This window comes from Micromys minutus (assembly GCF_963924665.1).
Source record: "Micromys minutus genome assembly, chromosome: 1".
NCBI lineage: Eukaryota > Metazoa > Chordata > Mammalia > Rodentia > Muridae > Micromys > Micromys minutus.
This window is the reverse complement of record NC_137969.1, coordinates 104,509,787-104,522,423: the sequence shown is the minus strand read 5'-3', so window position 1 is coordinate 104,522,423 and position 12,637 is coordinate 104,509,787. Positions and strand designations below refer to the sequence as shown.

At 48.1% G+C, this 12,637-nt stretch overlaps 1 protein-coding gene across 9 annotated transcripts in view; it reads right to left on the bottom strand.

The window, feature by feature from the left end:
- The window catches only part of WNK2 (WNK lysine deficient protein kinase 2), a 102,028-nt gene that overhangs the window by 52,651 nt on the left and 36,740 nt on the right, over positions 1 to 12,637 (bottom strand). For all 9 annotated transcript variants that reach the window (XM_080929444.1, XM_080929447.1, XM_080929439.1 and 6 more), the window contains exons 3-5: positions 7,196 to 7,368; positions 5,967 to 6,187; positions 591 to 748 (exon numbers count right to left, since the gene is read on the bottom strand). In XM_080929444.1, coding sequence (XP_080785570.1) covers positions 591 to 748; positions 5,967 to 6,187; positions 7,196 to 7,368 — 552 coding nt within the window. The remainder of the gene's footprint in view (positions 1 to 590; positions 749 to 5,966; positions 6,188 to 7,195; positions 7,369 to 12,637) is intronic.

Sequence of the window (12,637 nt, the reverse complement as noted above, 5' to 3'; positions counted from 1 at the left end):
TGAGGGCCTGTTGGCCTCTCCATGAAAGCAAAGATCATGAGAACCAGAACAGAGGAGCCCTGGCCCAGCTGTTCCACCTCAGATGCTGTGTTTGTTCCACCAGCATAGGGGCCACCACAGGGGGCGGGGGGACAGCCCAATCTGTTTGCACAGCTGAAGCTTTCAGATCAACTGAAAAATCAGTGACAGCTAAACAAGAACGGAGGTTCCCAGGCTGCACGGTGCTGACAGCCGCCCAGAGATGTGCTTGGCTAGGATGATGGTTTAGCAGAAAGGAAAACAAACTGCGACTCTAAAATAAAGAAGATGGGGCTTCCTGACAGCCAGCCTAGGTGCACTTCCTGAAAGGAAGCCCCAGCAGAGTTACAGTCTCTCAAGCCTTAGCTTTTCTTCTTCCTGGGTCTCCTGGCTCCATGCAGGTAACAACAGCCTCTGGGCTAACCACCATACACTGCACCATTACTTCTTACCCAGGCAAGCCTCGGGGTCCCCAGAGTAAGGTGCCCACGCTCACTCCTTTTCTCACATGGCTTCTCAAAGGACTAACCAAGGCTGTTGTCCTTACTAACAAGGTGGCTGAGTGGACTCACACAGGTGACCTTGCGATAGATCTGGGCGGCGTTCTGGCACTCCGAATAGGGGTACTCTGAGGTGGCCATCTCCAGCATGCACATCCCGAAGGCGTAGACATCAACCGACTCGTCGTAATGCTCCTCATACATTTCAGGCGCCATGAACTCGGGGGTACCTATGCCAGGAGCAGCAGAAACAACTGTTACTGATCATGGCTCCTTGGCTCCATAGATGCTCCCAGCCTCCTCTGCATGATGTGTCCCATGATACACACAGGACAACAGTACAGTCAACTGACCCCAGGGTTTAGGCAGGTGTGTTCTACAGACTAAGTGTTCAAAGCTCACTTTATGACTTTGGGGATAGCCATCAACGCTCAGAGCTATTCCAAGCCACAGGGATGGAAAACAGAGCTTCTGAGGACCATATCTTTTCTCTAAGCATTCCCTGGCTCGTGTGTGGATATTGTGCCCCTCAAAACAGGCCAGCATCAGCCACTTCTCCAGTCTCTCCAGAGAAGACAAAACCATTGGTTACCCCAAAGCTGCCTCTGCTTGCAAAAATTCAGGAAGACTCTCAGTGTCCCCAGAGGGGGAATGACTAGGCTTTCTGGGTATAACTAACAATGAATGTGACATGTGGCTGTCACTTTGGGAGGGGAGAGGGATGAGCAATGGCTTCCACCTGACACATCCCACAGAGATACTGCTCAACATATCAAGCACATATGAAAAGTAAAATGATGCTTGCCCTGGCTACCACGTGCATGAACATTTATGCACACACATGTGAAAGCCAGAGGGTAGCTTCACGATATCACTTGTCTGGCACTGTCTTCCACAACTCTTTCTCCTTTTCCTTTGGATCAGGTTCTTTACTCTCCTGGAGATGAGTAGCCTAGGCTAGCTAGCCTGTGGACCCAGAGTTAGATAGTAACCTAGCTTTTGCTTCAAAAGATCCAAATCACCCACTAGTCTGGCTGGCCTGCTTGCTCTGAGGATCCCCTTGCTGCCTCATAACCAACAGGATTAGAAGCTGGTTGTCACTCTACTGGCTGTCACTTGTGCTAGGGACCCTCAAGCTTAGGTGGCAAATGCTTTTAACCTGTAATCTATCTTTCCCACCCCATGTTGATATCTCTTACCCATTGTTTTTGTTTAATGTGCATTGTGAATCTAGCCAAAGACTGACAATATAAAAACATAAGCATAGGCATATGTAAAAGACACAGAACTATAGAAAAAGCCCATCAGAAATGAGAGACCTCATGCTGAGAATGTTCATCCTTTTGTACTCTTGAAATTCTTTGTTACTTACTACTACTACTAATGTTCAGTATGTTTAAGTTTCTTCTCATCCCTTGTCATAGAATAGTGAATATCTTAAGCTACAAGATGCATGACAGAGGTGTTCCAGGCAGGGGTAGCCTACAAATGGGTCAGGTCCTTCCCAACCCTTCATATATCCTTGGGACCCCCAGGATCTCCAGAGCACAATGATCACTCAGGAGGGTCACCATGGTGACAGCTGGAACACAGTGACTTGGCTGTAAACCCCAAGCTGCAGGAAAGAAAGGCTCCTTCCCCAGGGCTACCTTTATTGCGTGCCTATAATGCCACCCTGTGATAGTGATGCCAGGGACTGTGTGGGACAATTTGTCCTGTGATAACAAGGAGAAACCACAAAGCCCTTTCCTGCTAGAGGGCCAACAAAGGAACTCCAGGGGCGTGACATGGGCCCTAGAGAGGAGTGTAACAGAAGCCAGGCTCACATGACTAGGCCAGCTACAACTTAGCACACATAGGAACCCCCACTCTTAAAGCAGAGACTCCATTCGCTAGCTGTCCACATGATATTAGAGTCAACAGACAGCAGCATCCCTGGACTTGAACTCTTTGGGGGACCTGCATAAACTGAGGCCCCTTCTTTGCAAAAAGTATTCCAGACAGCCTGACGCCAAGAGATGGGTCAGAGGCTGGAGCTAGCTCTGGTCCAGGATAGGAGACCATAATAAGACCTGAACATGTGGGTGGTTGACTCATTTTTCCTTTCCATCTCAGTAAATTAAATCTGAATTTCAGAAACATGTACATGTGCTCATCCCCACAGACATGCAATTGTCCAGGCTGCTGTCCCACCCGTTAACGCGTTTTATGTTCAACTGTCAGCTGCAGAGCTCCTCACCCTGGGTCTATGGATGCTCTGCACATCTGCCAGGCATCCCCAGGTCTCTGCAGATATGTCTGTGTAAGAGTAAAAGTGGTGGTCCCCACCCCCACCCCGGGCCCAACTGTTTTACCAGATGCCAGGGAACCTTCCCCACACCACTGCTCTCCAAGCTCCTTTTGCCAAAGTCAGGCAAGACTTCTGTGGGTCTAGTTCCATCTCCTTTCCAAGGGGGAAGTAACTTTAGCTTATGACTACAAGACATCTCTGTCCTCTAGTGAACAGGAGAATGTGTGCTGAAGCCTGGCAGTAGTGGAGTAGGTAGGAACTTAACTACAGTGTTAACTCCAGCCTAACACCATTCTCATCCCACAGCCCTGAGTCTATGTGTCCTGAGTCTGTAATGAAAGACAAATCGTTTCCTTCATGGGACTCAAAGGCTTTATTTATTTATTTATTTATTTTTAGATTTCCTTTATGTTCTCGACTTTTCCTATAACAAGAACAAATTCACAGTTGGCCCTCGCCCATTTCCTCACTGAGCAGGCAGAATCCGTCTCCCCATGTTCCAGGTGGGCCCTCCATTGCCTGGAATTCCTAAGCGCTTACCTGTTGTATCCCTATGGTACCTGACAGCCTGGGCTCCTCCTTCTCTCTATCCGGCATGCCCACTCATCCAGGACTGACCGCAGCTCTTTCTAGAATACCTATCTTCAGTTCACCTTGGCCTCTTGCCCATTTCACTCTTCAAGGGCAAATCTACAAAACCTGCTTGGAAACTGCTCAGAGATCAGGGCCTGGGTGTGTTCCCCACAGAGTCACCAGGATGGAACACATAGGCTCCACTATTTCACAGATGAGGAAAGCAAGGCCTCAGTCACTCCCTGATTCCTGCCACTTTCAAGAAGGCCTCTTGGGTGAGCCCTCAGCAGCCCCAGGGTTCTGCCTTGGACAGAATACAGGCACTGCTGTCCCTTCTTCATTTTTGGGTCCTGCATAGGGACTGTGGGGATCTCCAGCCCCACCAAAGCATCTGAAACACACAATGAGGATGCGAGGCCCACATAGCCTGCTATAGATATGCTAAGGTTAGAGGTATGCATGTAGTCATGTCTGGCTTTAAAATATTTATTTTAAGAATTATAACATAGGACATTGTACTTAGCCTAAGTGATCTGAGTGCCAACTTTTGTCTGGTTCTACTAACAGGCCTGAGAAGCTCCATTTGCAGGGTCTGGGGGATACCAGGTTAACACATCTTAGAGAGCCTCCATCTGGCCTCGGCGTCCCCAAGTGCTAGCACTTGCTGAGAACAGGACTTTCTAGTCAATGTTCATAGAAATCCCCCTAAGTCTCACCCCCCCCCACACTCCCAAACCAGAAGCATTCAGGCACACTCCTGATCCTAGCCTCTCTAGCTTCCTAAGTTTCAACACGCAAAAGCCAGAGTGACAAGGGACATCCCACAAAACTGGGCACTCGTAATGGTTCGGTGCCTTCCTAGGCCTGCCAGAAACACCATCCCACCTTGCTCTTATCACCCAAGCCAGCAACTCGAAGCCTTGTTTTCAAAAAGGCAAAGAGCTTACTGACTGTAGGGCACAGGGCCTCAGCTTCCTTAAGCAGGATAAATCTAGCTCTGAACATTTATTTCTGAGGCAGGTAACCACAAGGAGCTCTCTAATCACATGTCAGGGTCCAAGGTCTGCAACCAGAAGTCACATCCAAGGAAAAACAAAATCTGGCTGGACACTTCCCAGAGCTCAGAGTTGGGGAGCAGTAACCACACAGCCCTGAATCCCTACCCATTTCTCTTCATTTTGAAAAGATTTTTTAATGTGATGAGAGGTAGGGGTGTGTCAGTGTGTGTCAGTGCCACATGTGTCAGGGTGCTGATAGAAGCTGGATCCTTTGGAGTTGTAGTTAAAGATGAATGTAAGCCACCTGATATGTGTCTGGAAACTAAACTTGGGTCCTCTAGCAGAGCAATACATGGCTCATGTTAAAAGCTGAGCCATCCCTCCAACCCCACAGCCGGGCTTTTTAAATGTAGGCTCTGAGGATTTGAACTCAGGTCCTTATGGTTATGCTGAAAGTACTCTTCCTAGCTGAGCTATTTTCCTAGCTGAGCCCTATCTATTTTCACAGACAGGAATCTGAGACTTGGGTCAACCCCAGCTTCCCAGCATGCTACTCTATCAGGATAAAGAGACCAGAGATCTAGACTCCAAAGGGCCACTGCCCTGACAGACAGCTACGCTAAATATTACATTCCAAAGACACTACTGAAAATAGACCTTCCCCAAGATTGCCACACTGGTCAACTTCTTTCCCCAAACAATTCATGAAGACCTGAGGCCAACCTTATCCTTGTCCTGTTTGTGTGCGTAGCATCCTTGATGGAGGGCACACCTGACTTCAAGACAGTGAAAAGCCCAAAACAGTTATTACTGGAGTCCCTCTAATGTTCTTTCCAAAGCCCACAAGATCCTTCCCAGCATCTGGTAACATAGCACTAAATGTTATGTTAGTCATTTCAAGGCTGGGCATATAACATGATCTAGTCCCCCTTTATCCTTATGTAGAACTATAGGCTACTATCCCAGGATTTAGAGTATCATCCCCCAAAAGTTGGCCAGTGAGGTCCCTCAGAGGAGGAGAGGCTTGGAGTCAAGGCCTGAGGATAAGAAAGGACTCAAACCCTCAGCACTACCTTCCACCACCATGTAGATACCATGCTAGGCCTCTGATCCACCTTTCTGGCCAGACACTGCACATTGTCACTTCTTTGTGCCCCACAGCCTTAGGTACTCCTCACCCTGACTGCTGGGACCAGCTCCAGTCCCACTTCCCACAAGCAGTGTAATTCCTCTGTGGTAACACTACTTCCTTCTCCTGAGCAGCCACAGTGTCCACCACAGCTCAGAAGTTGGCATCTAGCCCACCACCCTTGGCAGGCAATCACAGGTGGTACCCAACATAGCCAAGAATTTGATGCAGAGACCACCCCTCCCATGAGTCTGACAGAAGGAGCTGGAAGGAAGTTTGTTCCTTGTTGGGCAGGTCCTCTGGCTGAGCCACCAGAATCCTGGGGCTGCTTGAATATCTGTAGACACTCCAATGAGCCTCCTGTACTAGGTCTGAGGTAATTGAGCAAATCCAGGTTTCTGTGGATCCTAGAATGCTGTGTGATTCCCTATTTGCCTGGGGAGAAGAAACAGGCTTACCTATCACACTTTTGGCAAAAGATGCTCTTTTAAGGGTGGCCAGACCCAAGTCACCAATCTTCACAGAGCCGGTGGGCCCAGTGATGAAGATGTTGTCACACTTGAGATCTCGATGGATGATGGGGGGTGTCCTTGTATGCAGGAACAGCAGGCCCTTCAGGATCTGCCGGCACCAGCTCCTCAGTACCTTGGGCTTCATCACCTTGAACCGCTTCAGGTACCTGGGGAGGGGCAGAATAATGAAGCTGCTCACCTGGCCAAGTCCAATCTGTGACTGAGCTTTGCGACTGTGTGGGACAGGCAGTGAGGGGAAAGGGAGATGCCAACAGCTCTTCTCCTTCTCGGGGTGTCTCACCTGAATCAAGGCAGCTGAGTGGGAATCACAGCCTTCCACTGGATCTTTTCAGTGGTGACCTTGCTACCAAACCCATGCTAATCAGAGCCTTAATCTCCTGGATGTAATAAGAAGCTACCAAAAGGGGCAGGGTCCCAGCCTAGCATATGAGTGATAGAGGAATACCTATGGTCAAAGGTCACGAAGGCCAGGCCATCCATGTAACAAGCTGTGCTCTAGACCCTGGTTTCACCCAGGGGGAGTTAGGAGGTGACTTTCCCTCACTAAATCTGTATAGTAGAGTGAAGATGCCCAGAGGCAGAGAACATGGATGTCCTACTTGGAGCCTCAGGGTTAAAATGATTCAGAGGAACTCAACTATTGCTACCCAGAGGGGACATTCCCATACCCCCACAGCTCAGATCTCAGGAAAGAGTGGCAAACTGTCAATGGTCACTGAACTCCCAATCTCTTGCTATGTTGTTTGGCCCTTAGTGTCTGCATTTTGCTTCCAGGCCACTAGAACATGCCAGGCTGGCCTCTAGGCAAACAGACACCGGCCAGGAATAAGGTCCCAGACAAAGCAGCAAAGGAACTGGGAAGTGTCCTACACAGGAAGGGAGAGTGGAAATTGTTGAGTGGTCATGAGAACCAATCTCATTTGTTACAAGAAGCCAGAGGGAGCCAAATGCTAAGAAGACTATTAGGTCTGAATCTTCTCACTTGGGGTATGAGTTTCCCATGACTTAGAGAAAGAATACGACTCACAAAAGACACTGCTGTAACAATACTAGATCACAGACACCAGCCAGGTTGACCCAAACATTCTAACACCTGTTACCCTCTCACAGCCCCTACCCAAGGCTACCCCAGCCCACATGTGTGGAGCACTTACGTCTTCAGTGTCCCCGAGGTCATCAGCTCCGTTACCAGCACAATACACCGCTTGCCCTTGGCACTGGACTCCCAGAAGTCATAAAAGCGCACAATGTTGGGGTGCTGTAGACCTTTCAGCATCTCCGCCTCCTCTTTGAACCGTTGCCGTTCAAGCTTGGTGAGCTTCCGGTCCTAGGGCCAGAGAAGAAGGCACTGGGTAGGTGGTGCCCTGGGCCCTGTCAGGCATTCTCCCTTCTTACTAGGGAGTATATCAGGGGAAGCCTCAGGGGCAGGCAGTCCCCAGCAGTGAGTATAGCAAAATCCACTCTTCCTTTCTACCCACAGTGACAAATGGGGCACCACAGCTTAATTCCCGGGGCCCCACAACCCCAGATGCAGCCCGCCTGGGGCCCTCTGTAAGAAGTTGCTCCGAGAAGCCAGAAGCAGCTCATACTCCATCCTGCCAAGCTCTTGCACCTTTACCTAAAATACCTCGGAGGCCTCTGCTCCCTCAGTGAACACTCATTCCAGAGTATTGGTTAAAGGGCTGAAATCTCAGCTTGCTTCTGAAGCACACACGGTAGGGATTGGTGTTCAAGACCCAGGGAACTGCAGTGCCAGAAACCCACCCTGAGGTGGTGAAGGGCCACCTTGGCAGCCCAACCCTCGGAGCAGAAAGAAGCATGCTTCGCCCGGCTTGGGCCCGCTGTGCTTGGCCTCAGTGGAAGAACTGATCTGCTGTCCCAAAGTTCAATGGAGCAGTAAACAAACATCACTACTGTAGGTCTAGTGTCTAAAGTGCTTCCTGCCATGTACAAGGCCCTGGGTTCAATCCTCAGCACTCATTGAGCAAGGCCTGGTGGCCCACACAGCACTTGGGAGGGGGAGACACAGGACCAGAAGCTCAAGCTTATGTTCAGTTACATATCCTTGGAGGTCAGCCTGGGCTACATGAGAGCCTGTCTCAAATTAAAGAAAAAAAAAACGTTATTGCTATCTTGGAAGGTTCAAGTTGTGTGCCCTCTGCCCTCTGCTCTAACCCCGGCCTCATTAATCCCAGCACCTATCTAGACCCTCACTCGACCCCCTTTCCCAAATCCACCCATGGATTCTCATCCTGGAGCACCCAAAGCAACTCTAGAGAGCTCACATGCTTCCAAGTTCTTCTCATGAGCTGCCACAGCCATGGGCCCCAGGGTGACCTCCCCCCACTTTATAAGCACAGAGAACCCTTCTCAGTGCCACCTAAGTGGAGTCACCTTCCAGTCCTGCCTCCCCTACCACACACCCCAGAGCCACAGGAGAATGACTAGACAGGTGTTTATATTTGCAAAGGAAATGGTTAACACAACTGAGCCCAGAACACAGAAACTCAGAGGAATTTCAGGAGACAGGAAGCAGATGGCTTGAGATAAATCAAGGAGAGATCAGAGCTGAAAGGAAATATAATATAAGCAAAGATCCTGAGGACCCTTTTAGAAGCCCCTCCCCACCAAAAAAAAAAAAAAAAAAAAAAGAAGAAGAAGAAGAAGAAAAAAACAAGCTAGAGTTCAACAGAATCAGTGGCCCATAGGGCCATGTCAAGAGTCACTGTGTTAAGAAATTATACCCCATATGGCAGCCATAACCATTCAGGCCAGACCACTGTCCCAAAGCAGACCCTCACATGACCCTTTGCCTATCAGTGACACAGCAGCCATCATCAGCAAGGCCAAGCAGTCAAGAGAAATCATAAGTGTAACCAGTACCAGAAAGACAATCATTCGGAGACTTCAAAACATATAACTAATGTTCTTCCCATGAAGACCCAGGATGTAGACCTACATATTCAAGAGCAAACTTCTATTCTAAAATAAAACACCCAGAAAAGAGTTCTTGCAAATTCTGAAAGCTGAGCTGGCTTTGCTTAATAAGTAAACATATTCCATAAGCCAGTGAAACACTGAGTACAAAATGAGCTCATCTCTAATCTAGACAATAAAACGGTAACATGTTCCACTCATTAAAATTATTGCTGATTTAAGATAATGAAAGCAAAGCTACACACTGGGAGAACCCATTTCCAATAGATACATCTGACAAAGGACTTGGCCCCTGAATGGAAAGACAGCATCTGTAAATGATGCAGACAGATGCTTTACCAGACAACCTGGAGAGAGGGCCAAGATCTCTCAGCAGCTTAGCTCTGGGTCCCATCACTCCCTTCATAGAGAAGGTCCACAGAGAGAAAAGAAACACAAGTCCTCAAAAGATGACACAAGAGAGGATTCCATCACAGCCCCACCTAGAGTCAGCTGAAGGATGGCAGACCAGTAAACAGAAACACTTTGTCACTACACCACAAAAAACAAAACGGTACATGCCTCGGCAACTAGAAGGAAAAACAAAAGCAAAAACAAAACAAAAAACCCTAATTGAAAACTATTGGGCAGGCTGGAGAGATAGCTTAAGAACACCGACTAATCTTCCAGAGGTCCTGAGTTCAATTCCCAGCAACCACATGGTGGCTCACAACCATCTGTAATGGGATCTGGTATGTCTGAAGACAGCTACAGTGCACTCGTATATATTAAATAAATAAATAAATAAATCTTTAAAAACTATTCTGCAAGAATCGGTCTGAACTAAGGAAGCAAGGCATAAACAAGTGTCTGGTGGGAACCCATTTTAATTGGGCACTGTTAATAGGCTGATTAATAACAAAAGGGTCAACTTCAGAACAGTGGCTGGCTGCCTCTGGAGTGGTCAAGATCTGGAACTGAGAATTTGGTGTGCAGGGTCAAGGGGGAATGAAGGATGCTTGCTGTTAGTTTGAGAGAAGTGGGGAATTGAATCCAGGGCCTTGTACTTGCTTTTTATGGGGTTGCAAGTGAATGAGACAAGGTCTCTCTGTAGCTCTGACTAGCCTCACATTCACAGAGTCTGCCAGCCTCTCCCTGTGTGAGCACTGGAGTTACCCCTCCACCTTATATACTGAGGCAGAGTCTCGATTAAACCCAGAACTCACTGCTTCTCCTAGTCTAGCTAAGCAGTTTGCTCCCGAGATTCTCCGTCTCTGCCTCTGGGATTAGAAAGAAGCAGGTTGTGCTACCCACCCAGTTTACTTACTCACTATGCTTCAGAATATAAACTAATGCTTTCGCAGCCAGTGATTAAACAACTGGGATGTCTCCCCATCCCCAACTTGAGTTTTTCAAGATACATATTTCAGTGTTTATAAATTACACTTCAATTCTTAAAAAGCAACAAGGTTAAAACTTCCCAAAGACTGAATAAGAAAGGTAAGTCTAAAAGGGGAGGGGGGGAGTTGGTTAAGAAACAACAAAGAACTAAGAACTACCTGTAAGACAAATATCTACTAAGGAAAGACATCATGAAATATATACAGCAGAATAGCATTTCCCTGGATCAAGAGGAGAATGACTTGGGCTGAAAAGGCCTGCTGAAGCCAGATCAGTAATGAAACTGACCTGCCCTTGAGATCTGACCTGGTTGGTGAAACTTCAGAATCCTGAGGTCTGAAAGGACTTCCTATCTGCAAAGACATGGCTCCGGCGGCAGCGAGTGGGATCAGTGATATTGGTTGTGGAGAGGGCAGCAGCATCCTCAAAGTGCCGACTAAGAATTCTATACCCAGCCAAATGCACACTGCTCCAGGCTGACGAGACTCATGTTCCCACATGTGGGAACTTCCCATGCCTTCTAGATGAGGTGAGCCCTCTGCATACAGAAATGGATGTGTCGTTGTTGGGAAAACAGCTCAGCAAGCAAGAGAGCTTGTTGTGAGTTTGAATCCCCAGACCCACATTAAGAACACGTGTAGCTCTGTGCACCTAGGACCCACTATCCAGTGCTGTGGGAGGGTTGAAAAGCTTTGCTTGGCCATCAGCTTAGCTCCAGGTTTGGTGAGAGATCCTATCTCAAGTGAATAAATGAAAATTAATAGAACAGGACACCAGACATCCTCCTCTAGGCTCTACAGAGGCACATGAAGCTGCACACAGACACATGAGTGTGAACCAAACATACTCACACGTATGCAAACACCTACAAAAGCAATGAAGCTGAACTGACTTTGGGGGTCATTAATGAAGCAGCTGAGATGGTTCCTGGGCCAGCTTGGCTTCTCCACAAAGCCTTCTCAGGCAGCAATATTGTCTCCAATTCCCTTCCCATGGGCCTAGTTAGTGACTCGAGAGAAGCCTCAGAGCACCATTATAGCCTATGTTATTTTACAGCATTCACCATCGACCAGCAGCAGTGTATGGCTCAAAGTGCATTCATTGTCCAAGCTGTAAATAAACAAAACATAAATAGGATGTGGGAGAAGGTGCCTTGCATAAGCTACAGTCCAGTTTCTCTATTGTCTTCCCCATGTGAGAGCACAGTGTGTGTGTGTGTGTGTGTGTGTGTGTGTGTGAGAGAGAGAGAGAGAGAGAGAGAGAGAGAGAGAGAGAGAGAGAGATTACATGCATGTGGGCGTATGTGCATGTGTGTGTGCATATATGTGTGCTTGTGTTTGTATGTGTGTGCACTCATGTATGCATGTGCATACATGTGTGTTGTTAATTACCTAGCCCAGAGCCTGGAACAGTAATGATGTCAAGTAGCTAAGGGTGATAAATTAAAGACACCAAAGTCATAAATTGTTAGCCATGATGCCTCTACAAGTGGACCATAAAGTGGGGCAGAGGCATTATAATACATTCCATGCCACCAGAATGTTTTACCAAGGTGCCATGTTCCTTGGTCACTTAAGATTAGATCACGCATGCTCTTCAGAGCATGGCCCACTCTCCACTAGGTTATCCAAGTTATCCTCATCCATTGTTCTGCCATTTGCTGGTCATGCAAAGGGAAGACAAAATGGTAGCCTCCAAGGGAGGGGGAGGGCCATTCAGGGGTATTCAGGTCTGACAGCCCAGGTGATCAGATAACCTGTTCCTGATGGGCTTAACCCGTGCTTCAGGACAACATGGAGATACACACTAGAGGGTGCTTTGGGTATAAAAAAGTCAGAGGCTTCTGAATGGTGGGTAGTAGAGGCAGCACTCAGGCAGCAGAGGCAGGCAGATCTCTGTGAGTTTGAGGCTAGCCTGGTCTACAGAGCAAGTTCTAGGACATCCAGAACTTTACAGAGAAAAAAGTCAGAGTCACTGCCTAGAAAGTGTGAGTGTCTGCAGGTAACTACCCCTGTGGCAGCTCAGGGCCACAGCACCATCACAACAGTCCCAGTGGGTGACAGCTGAGGGAGTCAGGCCCAAGAGGAACATGCTGCAAGAGTGCAGTATCTTTCTACAGCAAGGGAAGAGAACTGTGCCTTCTGAGGACTGCAAGAGGGTGAGAACTATACTCAGGCTCTGGTGGCAAGGTGCTGGCTAGCATGGTGCAACCGGTGGCCACCTCCTTCCAGAGGATGGGCTTGTGTTCTGAGTCAAACCAAAGAAACACCACGTGATTT